Source organism: Eurosta solidaginis, chromosome 3 (genome assembly GCF_040869045.1).
Source record: "Eurosta solidaginis isolate ZX-2024a chromosome 3, ASM4086904v1, whole genome shotgun sequence".
In the NCBI taxonomy this organism is placed as follows: domain Eukaryota; kingdom Metazoa; phylum Arthropoda; class Insecta; order Diptera; family Tephritidae; genus Eurosta; species Eurosta solidaginis.
The window spans coordinates 178798156-178813775 of NC_090321.1; the positions used below are offsets into that span (position 1 = coordinate 178798156).

Sequence of the window (15620 nt, forward strand, 5' to 3'; positions counted from 1 at the left end):
TGATATTTTCAACGACTGCCAAATTACAGCTTGCAAAACTTTTAAATTACTTTCTTTTAAAAGTGGGCGGTGGCACGCCTATTGTCAAAAATTTTACTAATTTTCTATTTTGTGTCATAACGTCAACTTACCTACCACGTTTCATCGCTTTATCCGTCTTTGGTAATTAGTTATTGCACTTTTTCGGTTTTTCGAAATTTTCGATATCGAAAAAGTGGGCGTGGTTATAGTCCGATGTCGTTCATTTTAAATATTGATCTGAGATGAGTACCCAGGAATATCAAGTTATCGTGTTTACGGATGGACGGATAGACGGACGGACGGACGGAAATGACTAAATTAATATCTTTTTTCGCCCAGATCATTTTGATATATAGAAGTCTATATCTATTTCGATTAGTTTATGCCGTTACCGATTACAGTTATGCGAACAAAGTTAATATACTCTGTGAGGTCTGCTCAGCTGAGTATAAAAAAAAATATATATATAGAGTTAAGTTATTCTTTCCCATAATTGAATCATATAGCGTTTTCTTTTCTGGCTATAGTGTTACGCTTTTTGTACGCCGCGCAAGGGTTGTTGTTCTATTCTAGAAAACAGGCAACGCCTTTACGGGGTATTTCGTTCTTTTGTGAAAATTGTTGCCTGCTCGCAACGCAAAGGCGTTACACTTTTACCCTGTATAAAATGGCGATGTGGCAGTGCAACTCTGTGAAGCTCTCAATTCGCTCTTGAGTTCCACATATACTCTGTTAATATGAGTGCACAAATCACCTACCCAGATTGCGCATTCACGAGTTCAAAATGGCTTCGTTCTGCACATCTACGTCACAGTTGACTGTTTGAGCGAATGAAAGAAAGAGCTGAGAGAGAAAAAAACAAGAGCTAAAGGAAAATGACGTAAGAATTGCCCATAAAAAAGAGATGATCTAATGTTTACATGCGCAATGCGCAATCTTCTTGTGTGATTTGTGATATGAGTGAATATGGTGAGATGAAATGTTCTTTGTATGCACTATAAATGTTGACAATTTTCTGGGGTAGGAGTATCTAACACTATTAAGGCTTTACCATTTACTTAGGCAACAATTTATTTCAGAAAAGAAAACGCTAGTAGTGATATTAAATAGTGCCCTTAACCCTAGGACTTATACCCAAGTACAGGTGTGGCCAGTAGCTACTTTGGAGTGATGTAGCTCCTAAATCGCTGAAGATATTGACTTGAAATTTTTGATCTAGGAAAACGAAGTAAATCTACGTCGATTGGTGTCTTATTTGTTTAGGTCCATGCATTGATGAGATATAAACTTTCAAAGTTGACACCTACGACATCTTATACCGGGTGCAGGTGTGGCCAGTAGCTTTTTTTCTCGTTTTTTCTCATTTTTTGAAGGAAAACAATTTTTATTTATTATTTTCTTTATAAAGTATTATTTTATTGATTATTTATAACTAAATATGCAAACAAATTTAAATTATTCAATTGTCTTCATTATTTTCACAAATATTACATGTAAATGTATTTGAAGAATGCTGTATGCATATTGGGCGCTGACATATTCTGCACATGTTACGCGTTCGTCTTCTGTGTTCGTCATGGATGTAGCAGAGAAAACAGCTTCCAACCTGCTGTTTCTTTGGTTTTGCACCAGCAGCTGCAGACGTTGATGGCCTATTGTCAGCACTTCCTTGCAAGGCTGTACTTATGAAACTCGCGACTGCAATTTTTGTGTTGAAGTTCCGCATCACTTACTGATTCACCGACCGCTCTTCAATTATGGGCATAGACAGTTCCTTGGCGAGCTGGCGAAGAAATCTCTTACGCTTCGCATTGGTGCATCTGATGTTGTGATTATTCTCATAATATATGATGTACGCTGCCAATGCCGTCAAATCAATCATATTGAAGAATAGGGACAACGGCCAACGCTTTGTCATCCTTTGGCAAGTATATTCTCCAAGCAATTGGTCCATCACGTCCACTCCTCCTTTTGTCTTGTTATAAAACTCGATCATTTCTGGTTTGCCGCTTTCGCCAATGTGATCATGCATTGATGATAGTAATATAACTGCCTTTTTTTCGGCACATAGGAGCAAATGGATATGTTGGGCCTAAAACCGAATGTACTTGACTTTGGTATGTAGGGCTTATTTTTCCGCAGAGTTCCAACTGCCGTCAAATTCATGGATGACAAGCTTTCCAGTGGATTTAGGGATGTAAAAAACTGTCCATCGTTATATTGCGGCCGGTTCCATGAAAGCGGCTTACTAAATCCTTGACCACGCGTTCACCCTGGTTAGTTTCCCGTCCTGTAGGTGCTTGGCCAGTATACATTTGTCCATGCAGTGGATATGCGTTTTTTGCATCACATACCCACCACACTTTGATGCCATATTTTGCCAGTTTCGATGGGATGTATTGCGTGAGATGGGTGCGGCCAAGATATCGAAAGAGCTGCTCGTCTACCGTTAGATATTCACTTGGCTTATATGACTGCTCAAAGTTGTAGTTCATCATGGTACACAGCTCGGATATTGGTGCAGCTTTGTGAGTTACCAAACGTTGTGCCCGTGTGTTGCTATCGTCAAACCTTATAAACCGCAGTATGGCCTGAAAGCGGTTAATGCCCATTGACGCACGATATAATGGACAATTTTCCACCGACCACAAGTCCGGTGCACATTCGGCATTGCTGCGGTTAGCGCCAGTCATAATAAGCACTCCAATGAACGCATACATTTTGCTCAAAGTAACCTTCTTTCATGTTTTTGGTTCCGCCTCTGGATGTTTTGCGTTTAATTCCGCATATGTAGCTTCTGCTTTTTTGTTGGTGTAGCGTACTATAATATCCACCATTTCCAGAGTCATAAAAAATGTATATGTATTGACTATTGACATCATAGTAGTTGATCTTGCGGGCCCACTTCGCTGTCGCAAAATATTTTGTTGCCTAGTTTGGCGTGCAAGTCGTGGCTGTGAGCTCCATATGGTACTATCACGTGCTACGTATTCAGCTGCACGGAAACTAATCTCCTCAGAATCATCTGCAGCATCGGATTCATTGTCAGATTCTTCGTAATCAGCCTCATCTACCTGGGCATTGTCAACTGTGTAATCAGGGTCCTTTACATCTGATTCAACCACGCCATCTGCTACTGCTACTTGTTCGCTTTCATCCCCTTCAGGGTCGGAAAATAATTCATCATCTGAGATTTCGTCAAACAGGTTTTGTATGTACTGCTCTTTTTCAGCGTCAGATAATCTATATAAAAATAATTAATTTTTATTCCATTTATGAAATTATATTTGAGTTATTTGTATTTACCTCATATATTGATTCGAAGACAAATATTCCATGTTCCTTCTGCTATCCATGTTGTAATATTTTAAATTTTTTCTGACTTGTTATCTTCAAAAATATAAATCAACTTCACACTTCAAAAGAACGCTTTACAATGAATATAAACTCGCAAAACTGCCGTTTATATAGCTGCAACCCTTAAGTTTCTGGAAGCATTTCTTACCTGCCAGGTAGTTGGATTATATCAAATGTTGTTTGTCAGCAAATTCTAGCAAGGGTACAATATAATGTCTTCTTCTAAATAATTAAGAGTGCGCGAAAAAGGTTGTATTCTAAAAATTCTAACAACAATAGAAATTATTGACTTCTTAGAAATAACTTAGAATGCGCGCAATTCTTAGAAGCAGGCTACAAATATATGTTTATAATTACTTAAAATGTTCGTAAGACAGTCAGCTACAACATTGCATTAAAAAAAATAACTTGTTTCTCAGAAAAAATGAGAAAAAACGGGTAAAACAGGCTATTGGCCACACCTGTACCCGGGTATAAGAAGTCGTAGTAAAAGTTGGGTATAAGTCGTAGGGTTAAATCACATCGTATTTCGTGCTATCGCGTGAAGTATGCTATTGAGATATAATAAAGTACGTGTGCGCCTAGTAACTCATAAAAACTTAGCATCCTGTGCCTTAATTGTCTATTAAATTTGTTATTTTGTCAAGATTGCGCTCCCAGGCCATTACTTCACCTTCTTCTTTATCAATTATTATTACTATTTGATGTGAACTCAAGTACAAACCGAGAGCGTTTATATATTATTTAGATACATTTTTGTTTTTGCAATACCCTGAGTCTGAAATGTGTCCTCGAAAATATAATGCCCGCCAATTATAACACAAACATCAATAAATTTATTATAAACCAATGTGAATTCCTAGTAAAATTTCACACACACACATACACAAATATACACGCAAGCTGAGCTAAAATGCGCAAAGAAAGAAGCAACAGTTCCACAGCGCACACACATGTGCACATACACATACTCGTACAACAATATGCCTAAGTATTCAATTGGCTTGTGTCACTCCTGTGAAGAACGCACGCGAAACCGCCTTGACACATTTACGTATCATAAACAAAATTTGTTGTTGTGTGCGTTGGTTATACAATATACATTCATACATACATATGTACGTACGTAAAAAATAAAATTGATAAAAATAATGTACATTTTATCGACAGTCATGTTGATAGCCCAGACAAAATGGAATGATATTTAGCATTGAAATGGCGACACATTGCCGAAGCAAATCGGTTTGCACACTTTCATGCTAACATACAAACATACATACATACATGCGTACTAATGTGTGATAAAGATGTGTGTATATGCAAATTTATTATATACTCATAATTGTATATAACTATAACGGTATATTTATACACTTTGAGAGTTTAAGCATGAAAAGCGTTTTGAAGTGGCGCAATGTTTACATATTTTTTTATGGCAGAAAAATCTTATCTTTTTGTTGTTGCAAGTACTCAAAAGCCATTTGCTAAATGACGTATATGAAGCAACAATTGTTGTGATAAAAATGTGTGCAAAAAGATTATATTTATTGGAATTTGGATTGATTATTTGAGATACCGTGTCAGATAATTTTAGCATCAATTAAAAGGGGCTTTTTTTTATCGCGTTCTACTTCATTTAGTTTTGCATTTCCCCGAAATGAATATTAATCCTCTATGTAAATATTTTCTTGCAGGAATCATAATGGTCATGAGTTTTGGAAACTACGAAAGATGCGTTTGATAATAAGTAAGAGGACTGTCTTCACTATTTCAAAGACCTTATACCTTTCAGGATCGTAACTGAACTATAATAAGTACGACTTTTCAAGAGGTAAGTTTTGTAGGAGATGTATATCGTCACTCTTGAAGGAACAGATGTTTCAAAGTGCACCAGTCTTGATTCTACCTTAAAGAGAGAACATTTATTCTAAGACGACGTCCTACTGATGGCTCAGACGAATATTTACAAATATGAATATACCAGGCACATATTAAGCAGGCGAGGCTCTGGCGACCCCAAGTTGTTCGTGGAACTGAGGAGTGGGGGGGGGGGGGGGTGGGTTGTAGCATTGCCTAGTAGGTTCAATGTGGATATTTGAAGGGCTTCCGGAGATGGTCGGATAAGTCATTTATGGAGCTTGTTACCGCAACGTACAGGATCTTTATATGGCAACGGACCATCAAGATTGATAACAATCCCCAAAACATTCAGAGTCTTTATTACTAGAACAAAAACAACGAATATTTTCAATATCAATCAGTGTATATAATAATAGCCTCTCGAGCGAAGTAAAATCAACTAAAGCAGGAAGAAAAATAATACGCGTGACCTACAAAATTCAATATTATTTACTATGAAAGCATCCAGAGGAATACGGAAAGCTTTTTTTTAAGTAAAAATCCAAGCTCCTTCTAACACGATTATGCACATAACAAATACAATTTTTTTTTAAGTCAAATAGACTCAATGTTATAACGATGTGAACAATCTGTGGCGGATATCTCTAATAATATAGAAATAATCCCGAAATAGTCCCCTTGTACTAATTTAATGAATGGCCATATTAAATTAACACCGAAAATAACTTAAAAACAATCTCGAAAGCTTTGTATACGGTTTTAAATCTATCCCGTAGTGGTCTTGAAAATTTCCCGAAAAGAAGTTGTTATAGTACCTCAAACAAAATCGCACCGAATAACGGTTCAGAAACCATCCCGAAATGATCGGGAAAATAAACGTGAAATAGGTATGAATTAGTCCCGCATCTTGATTTGATCCAGAAAGAGTTTAGAAATGATTCCGGTATAATCTAGAAATAGTGTCATAATCACTACGGAATTATCCGAAGTTGAAGTAGAAATGATCTTTAATACCCCAACATTAAACTGAACATAATATCCCAACTTTACGGATACGAAACTGTCCTGAAATCAATACCTAACCCAATTCCAGATGGGTTCCGTAATAATCCCGAAATGCAAGGCAAAGAATTCCGAAATAATCCCGAGTAAGTCCCAAAAAGAATTTCGAATTGAGTTAGAAATAGTCTAGAAACCATTGAATACAATTTTAAAATTTTACTGAAATAAATCCAAAAATTAACTTAATATGTTGCAAAAATAGTCCCGAAATGATCCCTATAAAATTGTACCGAATTAGTCCCAGAACTATCCGGAGTAATCCCCAAATAACTTCGGTTGCTGCTGTTTACTTCTCCAAAATTGCTTAGAGCTCGGTCTTATAACCAAACATCGTTGACTTTGGTCAGAGAGACCCAGAGTTATAACGATTTAAAAGAAATTTTTTTTTGGGTGGGAGCACGATTTGAAAATTTGCATAGACTTCGTGCTATATGACACTTGGACGTAATACCATTGGTCAAGGTCAATAAACTTAATAGTTTAATGTAAAATAATTGAAAAGAAACGGCTTCCACGCCTCTGGAATTCATCCCGCAATTTTGGCAGGGTTGAGTCACAAAAAAACCTCCAAAATCCAAAATTTAACAATGCACTTTATATATTTATCTGTATCGACTGTTGAAATAGTATGCAGTGCCACGCTCCCTATTTAAATTCACTTTATCTACGCAGTTTAGTATAGTTTCTATATATGAGGAAATTCAGTTGCGTTAGGTAGAAGGAGTAGGACTGTGAGTTTTAGTCTTACTGGACCTGGTGATGGTAGTGGGAGCAGGAATGTGAGTGGGAAAAGGAGAGGGAGTGGCAGTGAGACTAAGACTCGGACTGGGACATGGAGAAATGGCTAAATTCATTCCAGTCTAGATTGAAGCTGACTGAGGTTATAAAGAGAAAGCTCTCTAACTTATTTTTAAATCAACCTGTTTGTTCACTTTAATTTCTCCACACATACGCATCTATTTATATACTTAGTTTTTCTGTGCAAATTTAAATTTTGTACATATTTTGCTTATTTCGTTTTGTTAATTTTTCTGTTTAAAGTTTTGCTGCGCCATAAGGTGACTCATCTGATTGCGCTGAACGTCGAGGAAACACCTACAATCAACTAATACTTTGGTACATACACGCATAGGTACATACGACGTTTTGTAAATATGCGCGAATGTTTATTTGTATGTATGTTATGTTGTATTTGGTTTGTAGTCATTTATTATGAGTCAGCTTGTCGCCATAGGTAATAGGTATGGAATGAGTATTTGCACATATGTGTACATACAAATGCATAGACACATGCATACATATGTATGTATGAACGTGTATATTGCACTTGTATACCTGGCTGCGTACACATCTGTTTTAAGTGTAAACAAATATTTTTATACTCAGAGTGATTTGCACACAGAGTATATTAACTTTGATTGGGTAACGGTTGGTTGTACAGGTATAAAGGAATCGAGATAGATATAGAATTCCATATATTAAAATCAGTAGTATCGAAAAAAAATTTGATTGAGCCATGTCCGTCCGTCCGTCCGTCCGTCTGTCTGTCCGTTAACACGACTTACTTACTTACTTAATTGGCGCTTAACCGTCTAAACGGTTATGGCCGTCCAACAAGGCGCGCCTTATTGTGAATCTAACCTTTTTCCGTTTCTTTTTGTCTAAGATTTTCGCGTTATGGAGATCAGCTTTATGGCCGGTTGCTGTGGTATGTTGCGATAATGCAGTGCTATTTTTGTTTTTCCTTATGCCAGTGTCGTGTTCTTTTAGACGAACGCCTAGTGCATGTTTGGTTGTCATCTCCTTTACATGCTGTTTCGTACACAATGTTATTTTGTTGTGTAGTTGGAATTGGGCTTTTAGTTTTTGTGAAAATAGTAGACAAAGTTTGGTTAGATTTGCAGGCGAAGCATATGTTGTTGTTCGTTTTTGGTATGCTTTTAAACTATTGCATAGATTTTATCGCGGGCTTGGCGACTAAATCAAAAAAAAAAAACCGTAACGGATATTTGTCAAAAACGATCGGAAAAGGTTCGAAAAGATTCGAAAAGGTTCGGTGTTAGCAACAGGCCAAATACATAATATTGGATCTCTATCATAATCAGCGGTGGGCAGGTTACCAAATTGAGAATGTGTTAGTAAACACGAACACGTAGCGAGCACGAAAGCAAAATCAATTATTTATTTAGTTTGATTCCAATGCTTGAACGGTGAACACGTGTCACACGCACTCTTTGGTACTCTGTTTTAAGCGCGCGTGCGACACTTCCTCACCGTACGATCATCGAAATCAAACTAAAAGAGCTGTCGTTGATTTTCACGAAGTAGCCATTGTGATATCGCTTATCGTATACATATATGGTCGCTTACAAGCCAACCTAATAAAACCGCACTGCGTTTTTTTAGCGTACGCAAACAACCGGCGTTTTTTGCCCTAACCCAAATAAGCATGCGTTGCGACAATGTAAAGAATGTGTGCAAACGTCAAATCTAAATGTCACGCAGAACAAAAATTGGAAATCGAGTTAGGTTTTCACGCAGCAAATTCAATTTGAGTTACTCTCATACAAGTTGTATGTGCATGAGACATTTTTGACAGAAAATGACTTGCGTGCGTTTATATTAGGGTGGCTTGTTAGCAGGTGCTAAGCTCACGCCCACCCCGGATCATAAAGTTAAGGTTAAAGTGAATGTTAAAGTTAAAGCGAAAGTTAAAGTTAAAAATAAAGTTAAAGTTAAAGTTAATGTGAAAGGTAAAGTTAAAGTTAAAGTTAAAGTTAAGGTTAAAGTTAAAGTTAAAGTTAAAGTTAAAGTTAAGTTAAGTGAATGTTAAAGTTAAAGTTGAAGTTAAAGTTAAAGTGAATGGTAAAGTTAAAGCGAAAGTTAAAGTTAAAGCGAAAGTTAAAGTTAAAGTTAAAAATAAAGTTAAAGTTAAAGTTGCAGTTTAAGTTAAAGTTAAGGTTAAAGTTAAAGTTAAAGTTAAGGTTAAAGTTAAAGTTAAAGTGAATGTTAAAGTTAAAGATAAAGTTAAAGTTAAAAATAAAGTTAAAGTTTAAATGAAAGTTAAAGTTAAAGTCAAAGTTAAAGTTAAAATTTAAGTTAAAGTTAAGGTTAAAGTTAAAGTTAAAGGTAAAGTTAAAGTTAAAGTCAAAGTTAAAGTTAAGGTTAAAGTTAAAGTTAAAGTTAAAGTTAAGGTTAAAGTTAAAGTTAAAGCTAAAGCTAAAGTTAAAGTTAAATTTAAAATTAAAGTTAAAGTAAAAGTTAAAGTTAAAGTGAATGTTAAAGTTAAAGTTAAAGTTAAAAATAAAGTTAAAGTTAAAGTGAATGTTAAAGTTAAAGTGAAAGTTAAAGTTAAAAATAAAGTTAAAGTTAAAGTGAAAGTTAAATATTAACTTCTTCAATAAAAGTAAAAAAATTGTTTTCTTATCGGTCACCACGCTTAAAAAGGTTAACTTGAATTAATGTCAAAGACAAAACTTGAATTAATATCAAAGAAAACAAAATGTTGCATAAATATTATAATTGCATAAGTTGATAATATGCAATAGCTTTACCGCGGCAGTCCCCGAGTGCCACACGTCCTTTTTTTCTATGTTGTCTGTTAACCTAGGTATGTATGTTACGCTGTAATATTGTTTTGGTTGGACATTGATATTAGCTGTTGGGTTGTTGTTAGTTACGTATTTTATTTGCGTTTTCTTTTTTTCAATTCAATTTTGTATGAGATCGTAAGGGTAATTGTTTTGTTAATGTAGACGTCCCAGAATTTTTCATGGCTGATTTTGGTTTGTTCTGTGGAGATGCTGTGAGGATGCTAAGATGATTAGCGAAACGTCGGGTTGTACTAGTGGAGGCTTTTGACTTGCACTGAACCACATATTGGTCAAATAAAGCCTATTTTTATTTTTATTAATTAATTTGGAAAAACGAATTGACCGGCTGAAAAATTTTCAAAAATCGTTAAACCTATCGTAACAAAATTCGGCAATGGGGTTGCCATTACTATAAGGAATGCAATGGAGAAAAATTAGCGAAATCGGTTAAGGACCACGCCCACTTTTATATAAAAGATTTTTAAAAGGGTCGTGGACGAATAAGATAAGCTATATATTTGCAAAAAAGAGCTCTATATCAATGGTATTTCATTTCACAAGTGTATTTATAACAATAAATAGGAAAAACTTCAAAATTTAAAAAATGGGCGTGGGACCGACCCTTTTATGACTAAGCAATTTTCTATGTTTCGGGAGCCATAACTCGAAGAAAAATTAACATATCGTTATGAAATTGTGTACACATAGTTTCCTTATAGCAGAAAATATTTCTAGTAAAAATGGATGGGGTCGGTTAAAGACCATGGCAACTTTTATACAAAACAAGTTTAAAAGGGTCGTAGACTAGAATAATAAGATATAACTTAGCAAAAAATAGTTTTGAATCAATGATATTTCACTTATCAAGTTTTATTGTAAGAGGAAATGGGGAGACATTTTTTTTAAACGGGTGGTGCCACGTGTTATGTAAAAAAGTAATTTATCTGAAATGAAATGTACAATTGAAGCTCACGCTGAGTATATAATGTTCGGTTACAACCGAACTTAGACACCTTTACTTGTTATTTAATTAGTTAGTAAAATTTAAAGAGTTTTTGACATTTTTCACAATCATTTCTTTATTAAATTACCATATTTTCATTAAGATAGAAATATCTGAAAAGGACTAAAAAAAAATTCTCAAATATCTTTGTGTCTTCAATTAGAAATTATATAATCCCCTAATCGTCTGATTTTTAATCCTGCACTACATCTGTTTGTATGCTGCTTAACGGTAGTTTACTGAAAATAGTTCAGTTAATTTTTTGCTAATTGACTTTATGACAAGCGCTTGAAGTGCTCTTCGTACTAAGGAGCCAATTGAGAGAGAAACGACTCCCTAGACGAAGTTATGTGACTTGCAAGTAAATGATAAGCCCCGATGCAAAAAGGGATTCAATTACACTATCTACTATAGCTAAGGGGTAGTTTCACTTCTTCGTAAATTCAAATGTATAAAAACAGCAGTCTATAGGTGTCCTATCTGGTAGTAGTTCGGCATATCCCGTCAATAATTTTTAGCTGGGTTTCATTATGAAATACCTAATAATAGCAGCAGGATAGACGATTTTTCAAAAATAAGCCGAATGCGTTGAGTTTTGCATATCCAAGACTTATACAATAAAAAAAAAATTTCGGAATTGGGCTCAAAAATTCTCTTCTAAACCTTAAAATAATTTAATTAAGGCAAGTTTCTTAAAAATCGGCTTAAAATTACGTCCTGCTAAGGTTAGTGAAACAAAATGTTCAATTTTTCCCCACTCTGCGGCTCTTCGTACATCGCTTCACTGGTCCTCTTGACTGATTCACCGTTCTCCTCTTCTATCTGCAATTTGGCATCAATCTACCAATGTCACCGGCAGTTTTTGACACTGTTTACCGATTTTAATCAATTATCAATTACCAGCTTGCCATCAACCAGTGACGTAGCTAACTAGCGCTCATATCCCTATGTAGACGACACCAGCAAAGGTAACTTAAAAGGACATTAAAAGGAAATGTGAAGATTCTTAAGGCTATAATAATGACATATCAACTTTAAAAATCGGACGTCAAATAACCAAGTTACAAAGAAAAATTCTTTTCGGCCGTATTTCGAAGGATCAAAAAAAATGTTTGTTCCGAAACACTCAATATAATCTTTAATTTAGGGGCGGACATTAGCAACGCTTTTTTCTTTTTATGGGGACCAACCCAGTCTTAGACACAGTATGTACAAATTTGAGAGACCCATGAATATAACAATTATCTACTTATTGTAACTTATTTGCGTAAACATAATTTCACTGGTTAACTTACTTCCCCTTCCGCTTCCTTTACGTCGCGCCATTGTAATGAAATTCTCGTTGTGTATGTAGGCGTATGTAGCTGCGGCTGTTGCGTCTTGTAAATATGTGTGAGTAGCAGAAGTGCTTGAAGGCACGTGTTTGAATTATTTGTATATGTGAGGACAAAGCTTACACCACTACATGTAAACACAATTCACTCAACTTGCGTCCTTTTTGCTCATTTTGTTTTTATTGTTGTCGCTGAAAATTTTTATTTTACAAGAACTTTCTAATCGTTGTCGTATCGCTTCTATTTTGACGCTGATCGATATTAATACCTGCTTAATTCTTAACTCTTGAAAACTTTGAAAATAAAATTTGTTGCGCCGGGAAGAAGAGACTCGGTCGGCGTGTTGTAAGACTTCCAAATGGTGTGTTCTGCTTTACTTTTGCTTTTCCGTTAGTTGTCAACTGCGCAAGCAGAAGATTGTTCGTTTTAATTAATATCGCTTTAATTTCTTGTATTTCACTGTTTCGGTTATCTTTACGATGGCTCGATAGCAGGCAAGCGCAAAATAATCTTAAGCACCCAGGAAATTTATTGATATCTTTTACATAATTTATGTCTATGTATGTCTGTGTACCTTCCTTCTTCTATAAAATCTGCCTGCCTTTGTTGTTGTGCAATAGGGGGGATTTCCTCTTCATTGGTATCAATGACATGCCGTACTTATTTATTTTCTGTTTTTTTTTGTGTTTTATTTTTGTTCTCTTATTTCTTCTTTACTTGCTAAACGAAGGCAACAAAGTGACAATGATATGTGTTTCAATATTAGCACACATACAAACCGACTCACACATACATTTTCGTGTCAAAAAGGAGAATTATTGCCTTGACTAGGCTTAAGTCTGTACAGGCTTTTGGCGTTTATCGTCGTTGTTGCAGTTGTTGCCACTTTCTCTGTCACTGTCATCAAATACTTCGTGTGCCTTCGTTTTCGTGTACGTATCCTTTTGTATGGCCTGCTTTGCTCAGTTCAGCTTGTCAATGTCCTTGACGTTTTCACTTGCTTTTTTTGTTAGTTTTATTGTTGTTGCGTTTTACTACGAAAATTGTTTTGTGTCAACGAAGCACAGTAGTACTTTGGGAGCGCACACATATACACACACTTACACAAGCCTGCTGTGAAGTTTACGTGGCGCTCGTTTTCTTTGTTGTTGTTTGAGTTTTTCTGTTTTTTTTTTGCGCCGTTTGTGTTTTGGTGTTTGGGGTTTTCCTCACCACATAATAAAAAACGTTACGACTATCATAGTTACATTCGGCGTTTGTATGTATGTATAATTGTAGGTAGGTATAGCTTGATTTTTTGTTGTTTATAGCAAATTTAGTTCAAGCAGCTTTGCAATTGAGATGCGCATTGTGGGCGTTAGCCTAGACATCTGTTTTGCGTAATTTGCATAGAATGAAAACATTGCGGTTGTTGTAGCTGTTTGTTTTACTACATCATGTGGCAACTCTTGCTAGTTAAAACTTACTTTGGAAATTTATTTTCGAGCTCGAATCGGTGTAAGTATAATCTTCTTAAGAATTTTTTAGATATTTTTGTTTTCGTAAAATTTTTGTTAGTGTTTCTCATCTTCTAGTCATAAATCTGTTGGTTATTTTTTAAATACTTTTCGTTGATATGTTATTTTATTTGTATAGAAGTAAGCAGATTATCCTGAAATGTGCATTTTAGTTGAGTTTGAGACGACTGCTATTCTGTGAAAGAAAGATATTTGTTTAATTCCTTAAGTGTTGGAGTTATGCGATATTAACATAATTTAAATTTAATAATTAAATATAAAGGACTGTTAGCGGTATGCTGCATTGACTTTTAGTCCCCTTAGAGCCCCTTGTCAAATTTGGTTTGAAGACGAACTCTTTTCGGCGTTGTGCTATCTTCAGTGTAATTTTTCGTTCTGATCTGTAATTATCGTTTGTCTTACATATCTAGTTCGTAGATGCATGTCAAATTGGATGTTTGTGTATACATTCGACAATACCTGCACATGCATCTATGAATTGTGAGCATAACACAAGCGATAACAAAGATCAGATGGAAAAAACCCCTGAAGATGGCGGTAACGGGTTTATCTCTAAGCCAAATTTGACAAGAGACGAAAGAAAATCGTTCCAATATACCTAAATTATTCACCCTGTCGGAAAACCAGCAAAACTAAATAAATCAATATGCTGGAATTTATGTATTTGGATCTTGTAATTACCAATATGTTTTTCCTTCGTGATTTGGTTAACTGAAGATTGGCGAACAGATACTTAGAAGCTTTCCGCTCTAGCAGTTTATAAATACACATATAGTCTCTCGCAGCCAAATGCCAAATAATTTAAAATGCTATCCCTCCAGGGTGACATGTGCTCAAGTCGACCTACATATATCAAACACGTACCTAGTAGCATTATTGAAAGCCAGTTTATCTTAATTGGCAAAGCCCGAGTCAACTTTGTTTTATAAAAGTTCACAGTACGTAATATTTGGAGATTCGTAGGCAGTATAGCTTATATATTACCGACTGCTTAATTATCGTGGTCACAACAAATTAATTTATTATATAATATAAAACGTAAGTTCGTAATTTTGCCAGTGATACTACATAATAGCCTGTAAGCCAATCCCTAATGTTGACTACTTTCATCAAATATTATTATACTCAGCTGAGCAGAGCTCACAGAGTATATTAACTTTGTTCGCATAACGGTAATCCGTAACGGCATAAACTAATCGAGATAGATATAGACTTCTATATATCAAAATGATCTGGGTGAAAAAAGAAATTCATTTAGCCATGTCCGTTCGTCCGTCCGTCTGTAAACACGATAACTTGAGTACATTTTTAGGTATCTTGATGAAATTTGGTATGTAGGTTTCTGGGTACTCATCTCAAATCGCTATTTAAAATGAACAAAAGTGCGATAATTCATTATCAAAGACGGATAAAGCGATGAAACTTAGTAGGTGCGTTGACCTTATGACGCAAAATAGAAAATTAGGAAAATTTTGGACAATGGGCGTGGCACCGCCCACTTTTAAAAGAAGGTAATTTAAAAGTTTTGCAAGCTGTAATTTGGCAGTCGTTGAAGATGTCATGATGAAATTTGGTAGGCACGTTACTCCTATTACTATATTTGTTCTAAATAAAAATTAGCAAAATCGGATGACGAACACGCCCACTTTAAAAAAAAAATTTTTTAAGTCAAATTTTAACAAAAAATTTAATATCTTTACAGTATAAAAGTAAATTATGTCAATATTCGACTCCAGTAATGATATGGTGCAACAAAATACAAAGATAAAAGAAAATTTCAAAATTGGCGTAACTCCGCCCTTTTCATTTAATTCGTCTAGAATACTTTTAATGCGATAAGTCGAATAAAAATTCACCAATCCAATGTGAAATT

At 35.2% G+C, this 15620-nt stretch overlaps 2 protein-coding genes across 4 annotated transcripts in view; both read right to left on the reverse strand.

The window, feature by feature from the left end:
* shn (schnurri) overlaps nucleotides 1–15620 on the reverse strand; it is a 283143-nt gene that overhangs the window by 264532 nt on the left and 2991 nt on the right. Inside the window, exon 2 of one of the 3 annotated variants that reach the window (XM_067774070.1) lies at nucleotides 12192–13881. In XM_067774070.1, coding sequence (XP_067630171.1) covers nucleotides 12192–12222 — 31 coding nt within the window. In that variant the 5' untranslated portion in view covers nucleotides 12223–13881. Of the gene's footprint in view, nucleotides 1–12191; nucleotides 13923–15620 lie in introns of all 3 variants that reach the window. The other 2 variants (XM_067774069.1, XM_067774068.1) reach the window with 2 other exon arrangements.
* Nucleotides 2438–3731, reverse strand: LOC137246815 (uncharacterized). Its single transcript, XM_067777822.1, has 2 exons — nucleotides 3328–3731; nucleotides 2438–3264 (listed from the first exon to the last, which is right to left on the reverse strand). Exons 1-2 carry the CDS (start codon nucleotides 3375–3377, stop codon nucleotides 2763–2765), a joined length of 552 nt encoding a protein of 183 aa, XP_067633923.1. The 5' UTR covers nucleotides 3378–3731; the 3' UTR covers nucleotides 2438–2762.

Bases quoted from the DNA above. Each gene is read 5' to 3' on its own strand.
- LOC137246815 (XM_067777822.1), bottom strand. From the start codon at position 3,377: ATGGATAGCAGAAGGAACATGGAATATTTGTCTTCGAATCAATATATG. The intron at 3,265-3,327 runs GTAAATACAAAT...ATTTTTATATAG, and splicing joins TCTTCGAATCAATATATGAG to ATTATCTGACGCTGAAAAAG.